Consider the following 22,464-nt stretch of genomic DNA (forward strand, 5'->3'; position numbering starts at 1 on the left):
GGCGAGCGGGGGGGCGGGCACACCGACCGGGCGCGTGCGGCTGCGACCGTTGGGCGGGTACTCCCGCCGCGGCCGCAAGATGGCGGCGCGCCCTCAAGCCGCCGCTAGGGGGCGCGGCGCGGCCGGGGATGGGGCTTGGAGGGCCGGCGGCTGCGGGCGGGGAGCGGCGGCCGCGGCCTGCTCTACCGGGGGCGAGGGCCGGGAGGGGGCTGCGGCATGGACAGGTTCTCGTGGACCAGCGGGTTGCTGGAGCTGGGGGAGACGCTGGTGGTGCAGCAGCGCGGCGTGCGCCTCTACGACGGGGAGGAGAAGGTGACGGGAGCGGCCCTGCTCGGGGCCCCGCGGCCCTGCTCTGGCCGGCGAGCAGGGGGAGGGGGAAAACGGCACGGCCGTGGGCGCCGGCCAGGGCTGGTGGCAGTGGGGGCGGGTAGTATCGGGGCGTGGGGCGAGACGAGGCGTGCGAGGGGGCTTCGGCTGCAGGCGGAGAATCCGTCAGCACCGAGGGAGGGCAGTCCTGATTGCTCCGGGGTCCGGCCCGGCGGGAGGATTGGTAGCGAGGTGATCCAGGCTTTGTGGCTGAGAAAGGCCTCGAGCGGTATGCGCCACTGGAGGGGAGGGCTGGGATCCCCGCTGGTGACACTGTCATGATGTCCACTCTGTGGGCTGTCACTTCCCGGGTCAGGGCTAACTAAGCACTCTCTTTGGCTTGGATGTCATGTATACGTGTCATACAGTTCACATCTGAGTTATCCCGGTAGCTGTAGAATGCCTTCTAGCTCTGGTCCTGAAGGGTGCTCTCTTGCATCGTTGGACAGGTTGCATATAGTCTAGGTCCTGCTTTACCTGAAAAAGTGGGACCAGATGATCCTTGAGGTCTCTTGCAGTCTGGTATTCTATGATTCTATCAGTATCCGAGCCTACCCACTTACTGCTTTGCTTCACTGCTGGACTAAACTCTTGATCTCTTATTTCTATCACATGGCAGTAGTTGCATACCCTCATAAAAAGCTGCCTCAGGTTTTGCAAGTAGGAAGCAATTTGCTAACACACATTTCCCACATACTGATTGTTGCCTGATAAATAACTTTTAAACAGTAAAATGGGTAGAAGCAATACTCGTGTGATAGAAAGGCAGGAAGATTTCAGACTGTGCATAGCATCTACATAGCGTAGGTGTCTCTGCTTTTTTGTATAACTTTCACTTTCTTTGTCAACACATAGTGTTCCAAAGCCCATAGCCCTGTTTAAAACATGATATTTAAGAATGTTTGTGTATCTTGCACATATGGAGGGAGGATCCTTCAGGATATCCTAGGGGGAAAATTTATATAGTTGAAAAAGGAAGTTTGTGTATATCTATCTAGTCCTTTTATACTAATTTCTCCATTGTTTCCTAAACTTGATTTATTGTGTTTTCTGAAAAAAAAAAAAGAGACTGCTCTCAAAATATTGGCTTGTTGCATCTGATCGCTGTGTTATGGTAATGTGTACTGTTTTCAAGATGAGTATTTATGGAGTTTACTGGTTAAATTTGTTGTTGATACGTTTAATTTTTCCTGTTTAGGTGAAATTTGATAGTGGAGTATTACTGCTTAGCACACACAGGCTACTCTGGAGGGACCAGAAGAATCATGTAAGTCCTACTTTTGTCCCTTTTTATGCTATTCAATTGTAAATGCCGTAATAAACAACAGGTAGTTTGCCACTGAAGAGACTGCACATGGAGAGGAGGTTTTTCTTCCCTTTGTGCGTTTTGTATTACAAGTATAGTCCATTTTTTGGCTCACAGTAGAAAGTTATGTACAGGAATGATCTTTCACCCAATTCTGCTTTAATAAAATAATCATGCAGAGATGAGGAGGGACGGGAATGAATCATACAAATTTTCCTTTTCTGCAGAACAAAAATAGAAGAGTCTGCTCTCATGCACTAAGACATGTTGGATTTAAGACTGAAGTTGAATGTGTCAGGCAGATCATCATGTTAACTCCTCTCCCATACTCCTTGTCTAGCAAGACCTTTTCTTCCTCACTGCTTTCAAGTCTTAAGTTTCCTTGTCTTCTGCTTCCACCATGCCATGACTTGCTAATAGGATGTGGTTTGTAGCAATATTGTTTTCTCTGGGTTTTACCTTCCCAAATGCTTGTTCCTGTGCTGAACCATCCCTTCGAGAAGCCAGAACATCTGTCTGTACTGCTATGGAGAACTGACTCAGAGCTCAGGTGACAGTCAGAGCTACAGTGTAGTAATACTGCTGCTGAATGTTTTGTATGATCAAGCCACAGACTGAGATTGCAGGCTGAAATTGAAGACAACAAACACATGCAAAGCTCTAAGTAGACTGTGACAGCGTACACCATTTCACAGCTGCAGTTGAAGGAGAAGTCCTAATCTGAACCAGGTTAGATTATGCTTGTTTTGGATACAGTATTTTAGAAACTTAGCCCTGGAAGCCAAAGTTTAGACACAGAGCATGTTCAGATGACAGCTTTTTAAAGGCAAATTATATTCCACTGGGCTAGTTTTGCACAAGGATAGCTGAAGTACATCTTGCACCCAAAAGCCTCTCCCTATCAAATACCACATCCTTGCTCCAGAGCAGGGAACTACTTAGAGCCTTCTGAACGTAAAGTCACTGAGGATGTTCTTAATTTGGCAAAGCCATAGATTTTTTTCTTTACAGATTGTTTGCAGGAACAGCAGAACTATTTTTAGTGCAAATTTTTCAATATGTTTTGAGAGCTGGTCCCAGGGTGGGGTTATTGTTAAACAAGTCAGGGGTTGATTGTGCAGACCATGACCTATTCTCTATAGCTTTTTGGTTTGGGTATTGTCAGTGTGAGATTACTTACCTGTGCACCTCTTTTTGAGAGGTGGGCATGTACTGCAACATGCACTGCTTCTAATCTGGCTTGGGCATTTTGCTTGATTGGAGTAACATTAAGCATTATGGTTTCAGCAAGTCTTACAACTGTCCATGTCCCTGTTCTCTCCTTCCCAACAAAAAGATGACATTTGTCTCTTTTTTGTGACCTCTTAACCTGCTCCTAGGCCACATGGTTTCTTGTACTCTTCCCAGGTAATTGAATTTGCTAAATCAACAGAGAAGAATCTTTGAGAATTAAGAAAAATAGTTTCAGGTTTCAGCAAAGATTTTGACAAGTTCCAGGCTTGATTAACAGACAGGGCAGAAATATATGCCCAGGATGTTGGCAGAAATTACCCAGTTCTCATCAGGGACAAATATAGATCACTGATGTGGTAAATCAAGCTGCTTCTTTTTCAAGCTCTTAGGACTGAAACATGGGTAGCACAGTGCCCTTTTATTTTCATGGTGAGTTGTTGGCTAATTTTCAGCTGTGATACAACATCAGCCTTAGAAACCTTACCTAGCATACCTAGAATAAAGCTGTAGAGAGAGTTCCTTTTTTTTTTTTTTTTGTGTCAGCAGGCTGGAGTAATAAATGGGGCACTTGTCATTAAGTTAACATAGCAAACTGTTTTACAAAGCCAAACAGCTGTGTTTTATGGCTGCTGTTGTTACATACCACCTGCAGTTGAACAGTATCAAAAATACAGACATTTCCAGAGGAAAAAAACAAAAGTAAATATTGCACGTTTGTTACATAGCTATATCTGTACAACATTTTAAGTGATAAAATCATACATAATGTGAGCATGAGACATTAGGAAAAAATCCCAAACAAATTAACTCACAGCAGTTTTAACCCATCTCTCTTTTTGTGTCACATCTCTCACCAGAAAGGGGTGATTCTAAGACATTGTGCTTGCAATAAGTTCATAACTTTCTGGCTGTGAACTAAATGCATCGATCAGTTTGTCAGTATACGTGTTATATATAGTTGGACTCTTGTGGCATGTTCAAAACCTTTTTTTAACAGAAGTATCATTTTGCCTGTGTTTAAAGTGTCCAGAACTATCTGAGAATTTTGCCAAGCAGTAACTGTTTTCTGTAATGGCTGTAGAATCTGGAGCCACAAAAGGATCTAGATAGCTTGTATTAAGAGGTTTTGTAACAGGAAGTACAACCCATGTTCCTTCCCAATGAAAGATTTACTCATTAGTTAAAGTCTCTGCCTGTCTACTTTGCTAATCTCCAATTTAATGAGTATTTAATTATTCCATGCAAACAGGAACAATTTTTGTAGTAGGGATTGAGAGGGCCCTGTAATGGTGTTCATTATAGCTTGGTGTTAGGCACACCTTCTTGGCAGATGGAAGAGAGACGTTCCAAGAGGGAATGCAGCTTATGCTTCCTGTATCATCGGTAACTGTCAGTCACCAAGCTGTGTTGCAGAAGATGATGTTCACCAAAGGATGTTCACCAAAACAAGACCAGGCACCTAATTAGGTGCTTTGTTGAATCACCCCCCTGAGCAATTTCTATCTCAAGCATATAGAAAGATTCTCCCACAGATGGGTGCAGTCTTGTTTCTTGGTCTGCTTTGTTTTGTCTAAAGCACAGTCCAGTAAATGTGTGCTGAGATGCATCAAGTGCTGGATTAAGTCAGTGGGTGTGGGATAGGTGGAGAAATTCCTCTTCCACTCGGAGGATAGTCTAGCTGTTTAAATGTTCAAAAAAAGCACAAATGACTGGTGCTTTTAGATATTATTTTAGCTCCCAAAGTAATATCAATGCAAAAAAATGTTAAGAACCCATAAGTATTGTGCATTCAGGGATAAGCTGCAGTAGTGTGGAAATTTTAGTGTGGAAGTTTTGAACGTAGATACCAAAGACTTGTTAAATTCCTGAGTCCTTCTATGAATCTAGCCTGAGGTGTTAAAAGTAGGCTGGATATGTCTATAGAATCATAGAACAGTTAGGGTTGGAAAGGACCTTAAGATCATCTAGTTCCAACCCCCCTGCCATGGACAGGGACACCTCCCGCTAAACCATGCCACCCAAGGCTCTGTCCAGCCTGGCCTTGCACATCTCCAGGGATGGAGCATTCACAACCTCCCTGGGCAACCCATTCCAGTGCCTCACCACCCTAACAGGAAAGAACTTCCTCCTTATATCCAATCTAAACTTCCCCTGGTTAAGTTTTAACCCATTACCCCTTGTCCTGTCACTGCAGTCCCTAGTGAAGAGTCCCTCCCCAGCATCCCTATAGCCCCACTTCGGATACTGGAAGGCTGCTATGAGGTCTCCACGCAGCCTTCTCTTCTCCAGGCTGAACAGCCCCAACTTCCTCAGCCTGTCTTCATACGGGAGGTGCTCCAGCCCCCCGATCATCCTCGTGGCCCTCCTCAGGACTTGTTCCAGCAGTTCCATGTCCTTTTTATGTTGAGGACACCAGAACTGCACACAATACTCCAGGTGAGGTCTCACAAGAGCAGAGTAGAGGGGCAGGATCATCTCCTTTGACCTGCTGGTCACGCTCCTTTTGATGCATCCCACGATATGGTTGACTTTCTATAATTTCATTTTTGTTTGCATTGATTATTCCAGGAGTGTTGCGTTGCTGTACCTCTGTCTCAGGTCGTCTTTATTGAAGAGCAAGCAGCTGGGATAGGAAAAAGGTAAGGTCATTGTCTTTTTCAGATTGGTAGTTTGCACATGCATGTTATGTGAGGTACCCAAAATTATGTATTAGTTCATGGTAGGTTCCATTTGTAATCTGAGTTTCCAGACTGACAGCTACAAGGACCTTCTTGCCTCACTTGAGGTCAAATGTGTGAGAGAGTCATGATAGAAGAGTGTCTGATGTGATTTGTTAAATAACTGTCCTGTAGTCGCTAAACAAGTATGTGTTCTAGCTTAGATTTGATTAGTCATAAATGACAACAGTGATTTTTCTGGATCGAAATTTGAAAGCTAATTTTAGTCTTTTGTGCCACAGAACTGGTTGGGGATAGAAACTCTGCTGTGTCCCGTCTTATACAGTTTTTCACGACCATATGAGTGATTTTGAATGTGGAAATGCTACCAATAGTTAGAAGGAACTCAAGTGTTTCCACTTACTTGAATAATGAACTCAGTATGGTATGTGTATAAAGAAGTGTATAAGCCAGCAGCGTGCCCAGGTGGCCAAGAATGCCAAGAGCATCTTGGCCTGTACCAGAAATAGTGTAGCCGGCAGGACCAGAGAAGTGATTATCTTGGCACTGCTGAGGCTGCGTCTCGAATACTGTGTTCAGTTCTGGGCCCCTCACTACAAGAAAGACATTGAGGTGCTGGAGCGGGTTGAGAGAAGGGCAACGAAGCTGGTGAAGGGTCTGGAGCACAAATCTAATGAGCAGTGGCTGAGGGAACTGGGGTTGTTTAGCCTGAAGAAAAGGAGCCTACCACTCTCTGAAAGGAGGTTGTAGCAAGGTGGGTGTTAGTCTCTTCTCACAGCTAAGAAGCAACAGGACAAGAGGAAATGGCCTCAAGTTGTGCCAGAGGAGGTTTAACTTGGCTATTAAGAATAACTTCTTCGCTAAAAAGGTTAGCAAGTGTTGGAACAGGCTGCCCAGGGAAGTGGTTGAGTCAGCATCCCTGGTGATGCCTGTAGATATGACATGGTTTAGTGGTGGACTTGGCAGTGCTGGGTTAACGGTTTGACTTAGTGATCTTAAAAGTCTTTTCCAGACTAAATAATTCTGTGATTCTAAGTTTCACAAGAAAAAGAGAGAAAAAAAATGCATATATATATATATATATATGTAGTTGACAGCTGCTTGCAGCCTACAGAATGGGTGAGGTAATATCTGGGGGTTTCCAGAAGAAATCAGGTAATTCACTAATCCTGGAAAAGTCAAGCAAATAAAGAACCTTGAAGAAGTATCAGTAAAATGAAATGGGAATGGTGGACTTACAGTCGTGCTGTGATAGCAGTCTGTTATGTTCCTAAAAAAATGATATCTCAAGGTTTGTTTTGGTGGTAGGTGTCATTTTAGACTGTTATTTCCATGCATGTTACCTTTGAATGTTGGTTTTGGACAAATTGACATACAGTGTTTGCAAGTGGGATACAAGTGGGATAGATTAAATGTAATACTGAGACCTTTTGTTTTCCTGTGACAGAGATACTGCATTTTGGCTGTAGTTACTGCAAGTCAAAAGCCAACTCAAATATTAGTTTTTATCATAACTAAAAGGTTTTTCGGAATTTGTTAATTGAAATGTAGAAATTTATTAAATTTATTTTTTAGGAATTGATGGTGGGTACTTTTTAAATTTGTGAGATGTTTTAGAGGTTATAGTAGTTTTCATGCAAGATCTATGATATTGAGTCAGAATACTTAAATGTTAATGCGCAGACATAAAGCATTATTGATGTACTTCAGCACCTATGTGAGATAAAGTTAATAGAAGTTTTGATTAAATAGTCAACTTTGATCATAGAAAATCTTTTTTAGATATTACAGAAAGTTGCCACTTCTCTTTCCTTTAACTTTTTCTTAGTGCTAAAATAGTGGTTCATCTTCATCCTGCTTCTTCAAACAAAGAGCCTGGTCCATTCCAAAGCAGCAAATATTCCTACATCAAACTTTCTTTCAAAGAACATGGGCAGATTGAGGTAAGTTTTGTACCATGCAGGCTCAGCACATCAGATCTTTGGGCATGCTTTTCTTCTCTTGCTGTGTTAGTGATAATTTTCCATGATCTCTCCATGTTTACCTTTGAGGTGGAGCTTTTTCAATACATCCTTTTTGAACACAAACATTATGAAGCTTCAGGGTTCTATACTTTGATTAAATCACACACATAGAGTTCTAGAAATGTTAAGAAGCATTATTAGGCTTTTTTCTTATGTTAGTACTTTTAATATAATCTTATACTTCTTTTTTAAATCTTTTAAATTGACCACAGGATTTTCCAGAATGATATCTCCAAAATCTGTTAAATGTTTAACAGAGTAAAAGATGTTTCTTTGTACTTAATGCTTTACTGAACAGGAATCATGCAACTTACTCCTAATCATCACTCTAATTTTAGTGCTGAACACTTTTTGTTGCCTCAGAGCTTTGTTTCATTTTATGCTTTACAAATCTTTAATTTATTTTTATCTACACTGAATCTCAAAGGCTTTGAGCAGTCTGGAAAAAACCCATGATCTATTTTTAAAAGAAGGCTTATCCTAAAAATTGTGACGAAACCACACTCTGTAAATAAATTTTGCAGTATATGATCCTCATTTGAAGAGACTGAGAACTTTAACTTTGATATCAGATTTTCAATTTGGAATTACTTATAAATGCCTTATAAATGCATGTGCTTGATTATCCTCATTCATTGCTTTGTGAGCAGTTTTCAGCTTAGGATGAGCACAGATTTATGCTTTGTTATAATTGTTTAGGTGTTTTGCTTAATTCTAACCTTGTTTATTTTCATGTTAATGTTCTTGTCTGAAAATCAAACATACAATACTTACTGGTTACCCAGCATATCAATTATACTCCAGATCTTTTTTTTCTAAATTTGGAATGCTTTCCTGTGAACTCTGAACAACCACAAGAATGGAATGGGTTTTCTTTCTGGATTTTGGTCAGTGGGGTACACTTACTATTAACTAGTTAACCAATGCCACATTCTGTTATTAGCAGTAAGCAAATAAGTGTAATTGATCTGTGTGGTTTTTTGTATACTGCTGAATTAACAAATCAATAGTAATTGTGTTGTTCAGCTTACCTTCCATTGCCCTTAAGCAAACCTCGACATTTTTAACTTTGGCATGTTTTGAAACATTCTTGAACATCTGAAGAAAATATTTTACAATAGAAGTACTTAACTGGTAACTACCAGTAATTTTTGAAGACTGGACATTAAGAATTTCCAGATAATGAATGTTGTACTGTGGATGGGTAGGTGTGACCATGCTTTGTCTTACAGTGAAATTTATTTAATCTACCACCAAGATGCTAGGAGTATCCAGAGGTACTCCACACAGTTTATGAAACTGAGTTGTCACTCTTTAATGCTTGCAGTTCTATAGACGATTATCTGAAGAAATGACACAAAGGAGGTGGGAGAGCATGCCTACTGGTCAGACCATTCAGGTTAACAAGGATCCACAGGTATTTGCAGAGCTTCTGAGCAGAATCTGTATGTAATCTCTTGGTTCCACTTGTTGTTGTCCCCTTATATTGCAGCTGGCATGTCTCTCTAACCAGCATCATGGGTACAAGTTGAAATTCAGCTTTACTTTGCCTGTTTGTTCACTGGAACAAATTAATTCCTCCTTTGCATTTTTCACCTGATAGAGAACATTTTACCCTCTTTCTTGACTGTGTTTAGACTTGAATGAGATAAATTTTTTTAATGTAGTGACACACATACACACACAGTTATGCCAATATTATATATATTTGCATACAGTTTTATTCAGCATGAGAGATCTAATGAAGCTGAAAGATTTTTGGTTTTAATTGTGGTTTTTGTTTTATTTTTTGTGGCTGGAAGTCAAATATACAACATGTAACTTTTATATAACTCTAGAACTTATTTAATTCTTTGTATTCTAAATGGACAGTGGTCGCAGAGAATCTCTGCCATGTTAGATTGCCTCCTTTATGTGTCTGCATACTTCTAGGTCATAAACTGTGATAAACGTAGATGTTGTTTCATGTAGTACTACATGAACGTAGTAATGATTTAAAGATTGTTCAATGTCTAATCACGTATGTTCTTTGTAAATGTAGTACCTGTAAACTTCGTTGCATTTGGACTCATGGGGAAGCCTGTGTCAAGAATCACTTAATGAGAATGCCTTACCTCCTGTTCTTATTATTAAGCCATAGCAAATCGTTAACAGTAGTGGTAAGCTTTGCAGTCAGAGGTCTGTGGGATGGCACCACTGTAACTTAGGTACCAGCCTTTCTGAAACTCATTTGGCATCAAGTGAAAGGTTCACCATCACCTCCATTCTGATACCTCTCAGCAGTGTAAATTAGACTGTACTTAGCATCATGTTTCTATGGCTGTTTTTTCAGGATAGATTTCTTGAGGTAATCATGTTTAGATATGTATTTCCACAGCTCTAGTATGGATGTTCATATGGATTCGGAGGCTTTGAGATGAGCTGTGATGCTCAGTCTGGATCAGGCTATTAAGCATCTCCATATTAATAGCTTCAATATAATCATCTATTATCTCTCTACTACAGCAAATTCGTACATGTTTTACACTTACTGTTTGTTTTATTGCACTGGTTTAAAAATATTTCACGAAATATATGAAATATTGTATACATGATAGTAGCTCTTTGGGGGAACATTTCCTGTCTTATAATGTAAGGTTTTTCACAGGGAGGCGGATGAGAAAACTTAGCATTTCCTATTTTTATTCCTTTCATTATTTTCTTTTGCAGGCAGGAAGAATAAGGGCTGTAGGAATTGTAGGGATCGAAAGGAAATTGGAGGAAAAGAGAAAAGAGACTGACAAAAACATTTCCGAGGTAAATACACTGAAGTTTCAAGGTCAAACACCTGTCTGAACCATTTACATTCATTCACATTTTCTTTTAGGGGCAACTGAGACTATTTAATGTTTCTTTTGGGAAGCCTGAATTGTATAAGAGTGTATAATTTACAATTATTTACCTTGTTTAACTGGCTTTTCACTATACGTAAAGATACTTCGTTTAAACAGTTCCTTTCAAGAAGGCTGTTCTTTGAAATTAATGGTGTAGATTTGTAAAATTGATTTTGGCAGAATTAGAAATCTGAGTTAAGTAACTTTTCCTCAAGGAAAACAGGACACAAAGGCATGTGCAGAAAGAGGCTATTACAAGTTTGGGGGTTTTTTATAGCTAATTTTGGTTTCAATTAAAAATTTAATATCTGTTAAGAAGAGTACGCTGATCCAAGTGTCTGCACATAACTGTGGTGAAGTTAGGTTTTAATATTATATATATTCAGGTTTTAAATGTTAGGCTTAGTCTTATAGTTACCATAACCTGTTCTACAGTCCAGGCATCAGCAAGATGTTACAAGTGTCTTTGTGAAACACCTGGGCCAGGTGGAGCCCATCCTTTTCCCCAGAAACAGCACGGTAGTTGAATTCCAGATACCAATACTGATGGACAATAGGCAATTAATTTCTTCATATATACCAGGGAACAATATCCTCAAAAATGGACTGGTTCTGTCTTGGTAGTAGAGATTGATGCAGAGACACCCAGTTCTTTACTGTTAGGGTGGTGAGGCACTGGAATCGGTTGCCCAGGGAGGTTGTGAATGCTCCATCCCTGGCAGTGTTCAAGGCCAGGTTGGATGAAGCCTTGGGTGAGATGGTTTAGTGTGAGGTGTTCCTGCCCATGGCAGGGGGGTTGGAACTAGATGATCTTGAGGTCCTTTCCAATCCTAACTCTTCTACGATTCTATGATTCTATAACTGCATGCAACAGGTTCATTTTCATGGCAAAGCTTTATGGGTTTCAGTATGCCACAAAGAAAAATGCGTTCACTGATCTGGTACATAAGAAAATTACAGCACCTTTGCAGGCTATGTGCTGTTTCAGATACTGGTAGCATTAAACCTTTTCCTTTATGAGGAGTGTAATGAATGAAGTTCTGTGTGTAGTTCAAAAGGTATTGTAGTTACATGCATGCGTATATAGTTCAAAAGGTATTGTCTGGTTATTTTTTCCTTTAGTAGCTTTATCAGAAAGTAAAAGAAATCCATTTATATGTGTTGTATGAACAGAGGAAAACCATGACTTGTAAAATCCTGCCTTCCTCCAGCTTTAAATGTTATAAATGACTTAATTTAAAAACTGGTGCCCTGGCTTCCAGGAAAAGGCTTCCTGCATCTGCTGTTCACTGCTGATAAGAATCCAGTTCTTTAGCCTTTTGTTTATCTGAGGAAGTTCCTGTTAGGTGTGTGCACATTCCCCTTTGTTTCCAGGCCTGCCCTCGGTGAGTCAGGCAGAGGAGGAGTTAGACACAGCGTGCTGTTTATTTAGCTAAATCAAGGGCTCTTTTGATGAGTGATGTTTTCATGCAGGTTATAGAGATTAGAAATAAGCTGGGAAAAGCCTTGTTAGAAAACATTTTGTTGATACCTTATATAAGTACAGTAGAGGGACTTTGTTTTATATTAGAGATGGGGAACTCTATAGCAAATGATGGAATTTAGTAGATTAGGAAGTATGAAAAAATGTTCCAAAGAGGAGCTTTTGTTCTGATAGTGGTAAGTTATTGTTATACAGTGGTATATTTTCTGTTCTCACCTTGTACCTAGGCTTGTCCCACTTAATTGTGGATACGTAGCTTAGGTGCCAAGTGTTAAGAGGCTAAACTTCTCCAGTTAGTGGAGAAACAGTGGCATCATTGGGAGGAGGGTTCAGATGAAAAGCAACCTTATACATTCTTGGAAGCATCTCCCTTTCTTCTTCGTATGTTGAGTCTCAGACCAATAAGCTACTAAGTAAGGCACCTAAATATAGATGGGAACAATTGAGTCTTCCTGCACAAACTCTCCTAAAATGTGTCTTTGCAGTAGGTGGATCGGGCAGAATAAGCTAGGAAGCTGATAGAAGCAATGGCAGGAAGCTGTAGGCTAGATGTATCTCTGGTCATTTGACATATTCTAACTTCTTTACTTGCGGCTGGAGGAGTTGAGTGCTGCTGTCAGGCAAACTTTCTCACAGGAGGTTCACGAATCTCTCCCACCAGTTTCACTGGGCATGTTGTCATGTATATGAGAGAAGTGGGTGAGAAGGCTAAATTTGTGTTGCTGAGTTTGCGAGGGAGTTGCTTTTTAATATAGTTGCTAACTCTTTTTCTTAACATGAATTTTTTAATGCTAGTTGGTTTTCATTACTAAAACTTTTGAATTTCAGTATACCTTCAGCTTGTTTTTAAAGTATGTTTTATTTAAGCCTAAAAATGCCTTTCGTGACTTGCAGAATTGTTGCATTTGAGACCATAGCACTTTACTAAGCTTAATGGACTTGATATGGTCCTGTGGTGGGTGTCCAGTTCATTGCAAATTTTGTGGAAACAAAAGTTTTCTTAGCTTAGAAAAAAGTTGTTTTATATAAATAATTTTCCCTTGCTCAGGGAGGCATTTTGGTTTTAGATCCAACAACTAGAGTTTTCAGAGGATGTTTTTTATCTAGTTTTTATCTTAATTTATTTAAATCTGATGTTTGTCTCGTGGACCTTATTTAATTCATTTTTGAACTGTTTTTTGTTTATTGTGGTAGCACCACTGCCTAAGTGTCTGACACTTTTAAATGAAGAGATATTGCCACACATTTTCAGAGGTGTTGTCTCTTCAGTTAAGCATGCTTACATGTTAAAGCATATACCCTCTTCCTCACTCATTTGAAATTACCGTTTCTTACTAATTTAGGAACATCTACTGATGAGAGGAAAATTGTCTTGTCAGGAGGAGTACTTCTGTAGCTGGCTTGCTGCTGGCCAGAAACAGTAGGTCTCCTTGAGTGAGGGTTAACTGTTGGAAGAAAACCTACCACCACAATCCAGAAACCTTCCCCCAGCTTTAGGAGAGCATAATAAACTTGGACAGTTTAATCTTTTCTGGGCCTCAGTTATTGTTGTTCCTTCCTATAATATGGACTTCATATTGGACTAGTGTTCACATACTAGAAAAGCGTGTGACTGTTTGCTTCTTCTCTGCATTCTTTGTTGTTTATGGATTGTATAATTTTGATGTTAAAACCTGATATACACAGACATATCAACCTGTCCTTGGAAGTGTTCAAAAACAATGTAGATGAGGCCCTCAGTGACATGGTTTAGTGGTGGTCTTGGTCTGGGGTAGCGGTTGGACTTGATGATCTTGAAGGTCTTTTCCAACCTAGTCAGTTCTATTACTCTATTATATATAATATTTACAAATAGATGGATAGGTGGATAAGGGCAGCTTACTGTATCCATGAAGCTGAATGCTGTAATTATACTAATTTGCATTGTCTGCTTTTCATTTCAGGCTTTTGAGGATCTCAGCAAACTAATGGAGAAGGTATGGCGTATGTCACTTACCCAAGTAGATTTATGCTTGTTTTCTCAGTTTTAAGCATGCTTTTTGCGGTTGAGCTGGAAGTTGACTTATCCATATGTCTTTCTTAATAGGCTAAGGAAATGGTCGAGTTATCCAAGTCAATAGCTAATAAGATTAAAGAAAAACAAGGTGATATCACTGAGGATGAGGTAAATTTAAGTTTGTTTTTAAAGTCAACAGAAGTGTTCCTATGCAAAGCAAAAAGCTATCCATTTAATACATGTAATGTTAATAAAGAACACTTCATGACTGTTTTTTTTTATTTAATTCTACATAAAGTAAAAGGGATTTACTTGTTTAGTGTTGTCTTTTGACTCCTTTTAGAAGTAAAGATTTTATTGCCTTTGTGTAAATTTTTGTATTTTTGACCTCTGCTGGTCAAGAAGAAATTGTATTAATTCTTGCCTTCTCTTTGCTCATAATTGGCTTTATTGGTAGTAAAATGAATGTATTTATTCATTAAAACTGTCTGACAGTAATAAAATCAAAGACTTTTAAAAACCAGAATCATTCACTAGGTGATGTACTTTTAAGCTTATTTGTTTGTTTAGACTATCAGGTTCAAGTCCTATCTACTGAGTATGGGTATAGCTAATCCAGTTACTAGGGAAACATATGGATCTGGTACACAGTACCACATGCAACTGGCAAAGCAACTGGCTGGAATACTGCAGACACCATTGGAGGTAAAGTACCTAATATTGCATCAGCATTTTCCATGTGTTGCTAAATTTTGATAGAAATGTGTTTCGACTGTAGTACTGTGCCTCTTTTTAAAGCCTCAGATTTAGCAGCACAGCCTCATATTCAGTGTTTATGAAAGGAATATATATCCTCTTTCAGAATAAGAAAGCTTAAATGTAAATAAAAATTTGTCTTTGCAGTAATGGCAACTCAAGTTCTAATTTGCAAAATATCAGTGATATTCAGAAAATCATACTAGCAGTCCTTCTATTTGAACAGCCCTGATTTCATCCGTTGCTGCAGAATATTACTTTTTTGAAAGAAAGAGTGAAACAACACTGACTTGGAAAATAGAAGTAGTCAGTCTTTAACTCCTTAAAAATTACACATTTTGCAAACGTAGCACAGAGTTATTACATTGGTTACCCCACCTTAGTAATATCTCGTGTTTTAATTGATCTGAAGCTATTACAGAATTCAGGCGTCTCACCAAAAAGTTAGATTTCATGTTGCAATTTAGAGGGCTATATGTCTGCTAAAAAGCATAGATGTTACAGTATTCTTGCAAAAGCTTTGTGCTACTTACTGTGATGAGAACAGAAAACTGATTGTGTCTGAAAAGTAAAAAACAGTAAATTGATCGATTTAATATATTGAAATTCCTTATTCCTGAGATTTATTCTTTGCTTTAAAACCAAAGTAATTCACATTCTTTGGGTATAGTATCAGTGGTTTGCATTTTAAAAGGATTACAGGAAGATGGATCATATACAACTAACCTCACACAGCAGAAATAAATGGTATTGCCTGGGTAGGTTTTTTTCATTACGGTCTGTCAATGAGCTCCTCTGTTTTACCTGTTCAGTCAAATGCAAGTTGAGATACTGTGTTTATGAGATTAATGCTATTTCTCTTACCAGTCTTGTGCTTAACACAGGAGCGAGGAGGGCTCATGTCACTTACAGAAGTGTACTGTCTGGTAAATCGTGCACGAGGATTAGAGGTGAGAAATTGGGTTTATTACATATTTCGTAAAGTACACTTCACTGATAAGGTAATTAAAGAAAAAGGGTCAAAATGTTCCCTACCAATTGCTCACACTACCTGTCTAACAGCATGAAGTGATCAGCCCTTTATTAAATTTAGGGGTTTTTTTACCTTTTTCCCTTCTCCTACTTCCATGTAATGTTTATGTATCCTCTGCAAATTGTTATAACGTATGCTGCTTTTTGTAATACCATATAAAAGGGAAAATCCATCTTTATTGTTAAAGAAAACTGGAAGGATGGAGAATACTAAAGAATGGTGAATGTTCAGAGTTTTTACAAAACAGATCAATTTTTTTTGTGAACAGGGCAAGAAGAATCATTATAGAACACATAGTAAGGAAACAGAAAAGAGCATAGAAGCCAAGAAAATAGACTGCACAATACAAAGAAAGAAAAATAACAGTATTGTGTAGCCTGGTCTGGTTTATAGCTGTAGTTACTAAAAGTGTTTGGTGTGGTGTTATGATGTATACTTGAAATGCAAGCTGTGAATAAGTATGTTTTACTATTTTAATAGTTGCTGTCACCAGAAGATTTAGTAAATGCTTGCAAGATGCTGGAGTCACTGAAACTACCACTAAGGTAAAGCTTTACAGATGTGTTTACAAAACATGGCACTCTTCAAGGCAGGCTATGGTCTTTTGACGAGTTAGTTGCAGTAGATATTTTTGGTCTTTTTTAGTAAAGTTATGCTTTGCTGAAAGAATGCTGCTGTATGCTCCAACATCCTCTCTACATTAAAATATGCATTTTTAACCATGGTTTACTATGCTAGGTAGGCAATATTCTTTTCACTTCCTATATAGTTTTTTCAGACCGGGACAAGTGTTTGCTAAGCATATGCCTTGCTCTTTTCAATCTCTGTAGTTTTTTTTAAAGATACTTTTAATGTTAAGTTAATTTTACAGAGGGATTTTTTGGTGTTTGTTTTCCTTTTGTAATGTGGTTATAGATGTGGGTGCATTAGAAATGTGACCATAGGCGATGTGAGCAGGGTTTTCAGTTCCTTTGACTCTCTCTTTGGATTTTAGGCTTCGGATATTTGACAGTGGTGTGATGGTGATTGAACTCCAGTCTCATAATGAAGAGGAAATGGTAGCTTCTGCTTTAGAGACAGTAAGTGTCCTTCATTTCCTTCAGTGTTCTGACCGTGCTAGGGAAATTTCAGCACATTAGGTATAAAAACTTAAGGTACAGGATTTCCTTTTGAGGTTTTGAAATACAAAATATTCCACTTCCAAATCTAACAGTAATACTAAAATAGCACTTTTCATCTTCAAAGTGCTGTGCAGGCAATAATCTGAAGTCATTGCTTTCTCCTCGAGGGATAAATCATTTTTCCATCTCTTTTCAAACTTCCTTAACCTTCAGCCTTCCTCTAAATCTTTTGTGCTGTAGGATGAATCCATGGCATGTATTAAACACTTAATTTAACAGAAGTGGACTTCAGACTGTACACAGTGTGCTTGTAGGCAGTGAAAGTAGCTGTTAAATCTTGTTTAGCTTGGGTTTATTTCATAAAAGAGCATATTGTATGTGTAACATCTTGTACTGAGTTTGCTGCTGTGAAGAGCACTCGGAGAGCAGCACGTATATAATTAAGCTTAAGGAAAAAGTAGTATAAATTGCTTGGTGAGGTAAACCTTTGTGATCTTGCTACCTCTGAACTCTTTAAAGTCCTGCATTTGTCCATTAGTGTTGTCCATTAGTCCATCCATAAAGTCCAGTATTTGATGCATTTTCCTGTGTCTTTTACAGTGGGATGTAATTTTTTTGTTTTTCATAAAGTTGAGTGAAGGCTGATTCAGTGTATCCAAAGTTAAACACCAAAGTCAAAACCAACTTTGACTTGGGCAGTCGAGATAAAATAGAGCTATCACAGACACTTTTTCACATGATATGGGAGGTAGACTCTTCAGTGTGTTTTGTATAATTGTCACCATATAGCTTTCTCTCATCAAAAGGATTTTAACTGAGAGAAGTGTATGTAGCGGTCTAAAAGATTCCATCCTAAATTATCAAAACTGAAATCTTTCAAGGTATGTCAGTCCTTTTAGTTTATTTTCTTATATTGACAGAAAAACACAACCCATTTTAGTTGGGTTTTTTTCTGATTATTTTTGGTTTGTAATTAATTTGTTGCCTTCAGTAAGAGTGCTTATCTCTTTGAAAGTAAAGGAAAAACCTTTTCTTGATAACAAATGAGGTCAACAGTAAAAAGCAACAGATGGTGGATTTATTACTGGAGTGCCTTTTTTCTTTTATTTTGATAGTATGAAACTTTGACTCCATAGAAAAATGTAGGGAGAGGCTTTGAGTGAGGAAGGCTAGCCTATAAGAGAAAGGGAAGTGGAGATCAGACTTGTGGCCAGAAGCACCCGGTACTTAATGTATCATGTACAGTAACATGAAACTTCTGAAAAGAAATGAAAGGAACTCACAGGCTTTCAGACACGAGAGAGGTTTTGAGCAGCTGGTGAAGACAGGAGATCAAACGAACCTGAAGTCACCCTTGACAAGAGTAGTGGTTTAGGAAGGAAAGGTAATCACCTATATGCGTATTAAATTGTATAGCTGACTTCCATTACCCAGATGTGATCACATAGCTTCATAATATCTCAAGTTAGGTCTAATTTAATCTGAGTTTCTGTAAAAAGACTATTGCTGAGAATGATGCAGAATAGACTCCTCCCCACCAAGTTAGATGGGAAGCAGGAAATGGCAACTTCATCTGGATTTACAAGTCTGCTTGAATCTGAAGCAATGGAGAAATGGAAGAATTATTGATTTGTAGGGTAAGCAAACATGTTTATCTGTGAAATTCAATGCAGTAGCAGTAAGACTTAGACTTCATACCTAATATTTTAATACTGCCTATACAATCTTTGTGGCTTTAAACTGAAAAAAACAAAGTTTAATTAGATGAGATATTAAGAAGTTTACTGTGAGGGTGGTGAGGCCCTGGCACAGGTTGCCCAGAGAAGCTGTGGCTGCTCCATCCCTGGCAGTGTTCAAGGCCAGGCTGTACAGGGCTTTGAGCAGCCTCGTCTAGTGGAAGGTGTCCCTGCCCATGGCAGGGGGGTTGGAACTGGATGAGCTTTAAGGTCCCTTCCAACCCAAACCATCCTTTAATTTTATCATGCATTAACTATCCTGGCTGAAACAATGGTGCCAAAGTTTTGAGTCCCAAGACTGAAAAAACAGTTATCTTTTGTGTCAACTGAATGTGATGGTGGCTCTTACTGTGCCCTGTAGTATGCTGTAATATCAGGTGGAGTACTGAGGTTTGGTCATTTTTCTATAGGCAGTAGGAATATTTTAAATCCCATGAAACTCAAAATTCTGCACTTCCATCTGGGATGACTTGAAATTTCTGAATGGGTGATCTGCCCCGGATAGGTCTTTTATTTCTCATTTAGGCTTTACTGTTTGCACAATCACTTAATATAGTTGGGCTGTGTAAATGTTGGCTGTGACAGTACACTGCTGTCTGAGCTATTTGGGTTTCATTTTGTCCCAAAGTATCTTAAAAAATTATTTGAGTTTTTTGTGATTTATTTTTTCACAGATTTAACTCTTTTCTGCTTTCTTTTTTTATGCTTGGCAATTTTCCCAGGACACAAGAGGAGGTATTTGTAAGGGGAAATACTCATAATTATTTGTACTTTTTAAAAATGCGAACAAACCGCTTGTCTCCACAAGGGATTTGCTACCAGTTTATCACTGCATAAGGCTTGACCTGATTCAGGAGCTAAGAGAACTTGACTGTTCTTTTAATGCCAGTTTGTTTATTTGTGTATTTGTTTTTTAACAGGTATCTGAAAAGGGTTCACTCACAGCTGATGAGTTTGCTAAGCTGGTGGGGATGTCTGTTCTCTTAGCCAAAGAAAGGTCGGTAATAATTGCTGTGTTTAGTACCTTCACTACTATGTGTCCTCCAGTAATACAGCCCGTCTTCTTTTGCTTTCTCTAGGCTGCTTCTTGCTGAAAAGATGGGCCATCTTTGCAGAGATGATTCAGTGGAAGGCTTGAGATTCTACCCCAATTTATTTCTGACACAAAGCTAATACAGTTTGTGTACAATTTGTTGTGTAATGGTTTAGCAAGTGAGCAGAGGGCAGAACCCTTCCAACAACTGACTTTACATTTGTTATTTTGTTAGTCAACTGCAACAGTGATGAACATTGCAATGCTTTGCAGTTCTCAGGTATTTCAAGTGCTGAATCCTCTTACGTGGAACTGAAAGGAAATAGGAATCACTCAGTCAGAAGCATGTGAATTGTCTCGAGCCGGCTAGCTCATGTTTCAAGTTTTGTTTGATGTGTTCTGTAGTTTCTCATTAAGGGAAGTCAGATGAAGATTTCACACAAGTGAAAAGAATATCCCTGTAGTCTGCCATGAGGGTCGGCACCCGAAAGACAGGTTACTGCATACCCTAGTTTGTTTATGTCTAGAGCAACAAATTAGACAGATGTATCCATAGTGATAAGAAAAGTGACTTTGATGTGTACTGAGGTACAAGGAACAAACCTAGTGTAGAATAAGCCCTTCTCCCTGAAGTGATGAACAGTTTTCTGAAAGAGGACCTTGGGGTTCTTGTACTTTGAGACAGAAAGAACCTGCTGCTGGACAGATTAACCTATGCTATGTGAATCTAGAAAATGCGGTGTTTGTCATGTCTTATGCTAATAGCTCAGATAGAAGCATTGTTAGCACAGACTTCCTCCCTTCTCTTCCCTTGCCATCTTCCTTCCTGGCTCATTATGGTGCACTTCGGTGCCGTTTCTCTGTCTTCTCTTTACGTAGTGGAGCAAAGTGGCTTCCTGTCACTCTACTAGACTCCATTCTTTAATGTGCTTGGGTTTTATTTTCTGCTTGCATTGAAAGATCGTTTGTTTGTTTCATCAGCCTTTATCTGTTTTGGAGAACAGTTGGCTTACTTATATATGAAAATTAATATACTTTCAATATTGAAGGGAGGAAGAAGACTATCACCCTGTGTTTAATAGTCATGAGGTATCATATTGTCTGGTATTCCTCACCCTGTGTTCACACTGAATGCAATTTGATAGTCTCAGTTTTCATAACTCCAGTGGAGTTGTTACATTACTTGAAGATCTGTTGTCATGGTAATAACGGTAAGTGGATGTTCACTATCCACGTCACTTACATTTTTGGCATTTTGAAGTGACCAGCTTTAATAAATAACAAAATTAATGCAGGGTGTGGGCAAGACAGCACGTAGATAACTGCACTGTGGTCACAATGGCCAAATTGATACTACAAAAAAAGGAGGAGGAAAGCTTTTAAGAGCCTGCACATCCTTTCAGAACTACTTCAGTGTTACCATAGCTTAGACAAGGGTTAAGAGCCTGCTAATGAGGAGTTCAGTGCAGAGATCCCTTCAGTGATGATGACTTTGGGGTATAGGATGCTCATTTAGATCCAGGGAATTGTGTCCTCCTACCCTTGTCACGAGCAAATGTTTATGCAGTTTTTCTTTAGGGCAGTTTTCCTCTGTTTTATGGAGGTGCTAAAACTAAGGTATTTGGCAAAATTGAAGGAACCAGTTCCACACTGTTCTTACTGTGTTAGCCACCTAGTATCATCTCAAGAGCCTTACGGCTTGCTGCTTTTCTTCATCCTCCCCACAACCCGCAGAAGAGACCTATGTGAAGTACCCCAAGCATCACACATCTATGAAGGGACTGAAAAGTGAGAAATTCAGAAGAAAAAAGCTGGTTTGTGACAACTGTTTATTTTGCCTGATACCCAAACCTCTAGAGGGAGACCAGTGGTTTATGGGCCTGAACCTCTCCCCACAAGGGGGCATGTCTTCTGTAAAAAGAACAAAACCAGAAAGGAGATGCCAAGTGAAAGCTCCCAGCCTCTGTTGCTCCAACCCTGAGCATTTCATTATCTTAATTAAGCAATAACAATACAGCCTGTTTTGAATGATGGTACTTTCTCCAGTTTTTCTTTCCCAAGATTTGTCCTTGACTTTGGCTTTTTTTTTCTACAGGGAAGAAATCTGAGAGGTAAATTGTATAGCTGGTTTAGAATTTAAATATATACATGTGAGAAAATGACTACTAGAAAGTAATAAAAATGAAAAGATTTTTCTTAAATAGACTGCTCTGTTGTTTTTTTTTCATCCTAAATATTTTGGGGAACTTTAAAATCTTTACACATCAAAATCTTGTGGTTGTGTGGGGCAGGTTTTTAAAGCATGTCATGTTTTTGCTGCCTCATTTTGTACCTAAAAGGGTACAAGATAGTTTTGATTTCAAATGAAAAGGCAGCATTAAATGTAATTAGAATGTCCTGGTTCTGTTGCTGAGCAGCCTACGACCCATCCCAGCCAGAATCACAAAACCACTGATGTCTGCGCAAGCAAGTTTCACAAGGGAGCCAGTCTGAGTGAGCCAAGCATGTCTCCTGTGCTAACACTGAAAAGGTGTTTGACACGTTTTTGCAGCTGGAAGACAACAGCAATCCTATCTGTGATACCATACTGAGAGCCAGTTGTTTGGCAAACAAATGGAATGACATGTTTATGGGTGTGTGGTACCTCACACTGAAGCGGTCATTGCCAAGACCTGTTTCCATTGGTACTACCCACAAAAAAGTCTGTTGTCTGTCTCAAAGCAAGATTAAAGGAGAGAGGAAAATAGAGAAGTTGCCTCTCACAGACCATTCTAGTTAAATACAGAAGGTGTCTATACGAACCTTTCATGTTTTGATTATTCCTAG

The 22,464-nt window shown here is 39.2% G+C and overlaps 1 protein-coding gene across 1 annotated transcript; it reads left to right on the forward strand.

Moving 5' to 3' along the window:
- Nucleotides 1-140: 140 nt before the first annotated feature.
- On the forward strand, nucleotides 141-21,843 carry VPS36 (vacuolar protein sorting 36 homolog). The gene is made up of 14 exons (XM_065678313.1): nucleotides 141-312; nucleotides 1,565-1,633; nucleotides 5,474-5,544; nucleotides 7,412-7,526; nucleotides 8,935-9,024; nucleotides 10,317-10,403; nucleotides 13,907-13,939; nucleotides 14,050-14,127; nucleotides 14,530-14,664; nucleotides 15,600-15,665; nucleotides 16,229-16,293; nucleotides 16,743-16,827; nucleotides 19,526-19,602; nucleotides 19,685-21,843. The coding sequence occupies exons 1-14, from the start codon at nucleotides 217-219 to the stop codon at nucleotides 19,776-19,778; spliced, it is 1,161 nt and encodes a 386-aa protein (XP_065534385.1). The 5' UTR covers nucleotides 141-216; the 3' UTR covers nucleotides 19,779-21,843.
- Nucleotides 21,844-22,464: the final 621 nt, after the last annotated feature.

The sequence above is a fragment of the Lathamus discolor genome, chromosome 4 (assembly GCF_037157495.1).
Source record: "Lathamus discolor isolate bLatDis1 chromosome 4, bLatDis1.hap1, whole genome shotgun sequence".
NCBI classification, from domain to species: Eukaryota; Metazoa; Chordata; class Aves; order Psittaciformes; family Psittacidae; genus Lathamus; species Lathamus discolor.

Coding starts and splice junctions, on each gene's coding strand:
- VPS36 (XM_065678313.1), top strand. CDS start 217: ATGGACAGGTTCTCGTGGACCAGCGGGTTGCTGGAGCTGGGGGAGACG. Junction 9,025..10,316: donor AGGTTAACAAGGATCCACAG/GTATTTGCAGAG, acceptor TTTCTTTTGCAG/GCAGGAAGAATAAGGGCTGT. Junction 10,404..13,906: donor CTGACAAAAACATTTCCGAG/GTAAATACACTG, acceptor TTTTCATTTCAG/GCTTTTGAGGATCTCAGCAA.